Source organism: Aplysia californica, unplaced genomic scaffold (genome assembly GCF_000002075.1).
Source record: "Aplysia californica isolate F4 #8 unplaced genomic scaffold, AplCal3.0 scaffold01972, whole genome shotgun sequence".
NCBI lineage: Eukaryota > Metazoa > Mollusca > Gastropoda > Aplysiida > Aplysiidae > Aplysia > Aplysia californica.
The window spans coordinates 13003-14033 of NW_004799242.1; the positions used below are offsets into that span (position 1 = coordinate 13003).

The window sequence follows — 1031 nt, forward strand, 5'->3', positions numbered from 1 at the left end:
CACACACACACACACACACACACACACACACACACACACACACACACACACTCAATAATATACTTTCGAAGTGTCGGAACTCCCGTCAATTAACTACAAATTCTGTCTGAGGCCCTCTGGTATGGATTGCTCCTTCTTTCCTATTAAACATCTATCGTCCTTATTTTTCCTCTTTCTTCTCTTTGCCATGTCTGTTACTTTCTAGCCACACATCTAATTGTCAGACTGTGTATGAGTTACGTGTGCTACAAGTGTTGTGAAACTCTTACTCAAACGAAAACCAAACTAAGAGAACTAGACCCTCGTGGTTCGTATCTGGATAGTGTTGGAACTTGTTCTTATTTCTCTAAAATGTTCTCCTGACTCTTTCTGTAGCCTTTTACTTCTACTCTTTGGCTCCTTCTTACTGCTGTCTTTCAGCCTCACCCCAGATCTTATGATAGGTGAAATCTAACACCTAGCCTTCTCGGATAAGAGTGAAAAATCTCGAAGGTCCCGTGTGCAAGTTGCGCACGATAAAGATCCCTTGGTGGTCCAAAATCGATAAGAGGAGGCTTCGACCGCCACCCGGACAAGATTCAAACTAAATTTGCTACCAACTAAAAGGTTTAATGTGTCCCCGCGCGCCCACAAGACCTAATGAAGTTGCGAGCGCCGCAAAGCACTTACCGAAAATAAAATCCAAGAGGACCTCACCTCCGCAACCCAGGAGGCTACGCCCCTGCCGGTGTGCTGAAGCTTTTTATTTTATTTTTACTTTTGGTAATCATGATCAGTGCGTGTTTTGTGTCTCTATTCAGACTGCTATGTCTTCTGAGAAAGACGGACACGAACCTGTGGAGCTGTCGTTGTTAGATGAAAAAAGGGGACACACCAAGGCATCAGACGACAACAAGACAAACATGGGAGGAAGCTGCAGCTCCAATCGTATATGGGTAAGGTTGTTGTTGTTGTTGTTGTTGTTGTTTTTGTTGTTGTTGTTGTTGTTGTTGTTGTTGTTGTTGTTGTTGTTGTTGTTGTTGTTCTTGTTC

General features: G+C 43.4%; 1 protein-coding gene across 1 annotated transcript in view; it reads left to right on the forward strand.

Annotated features, from left to right (window-relative positions):
* LOC101848640 overlaps positions 1–1031 on the forward strand; it is a gene marked incomplete at its 3' end in the record, with an annotated part of 13975 nt that overhangs the window by 4765 nt on the left and 8179 nt on the right. Inside the window, 1 exon segment of the mRNA XM_005113327.3 lies at positions 801–935. Coding sequence (XP_005113384.2) covers positions 801–935 — 135 coding nt within the window.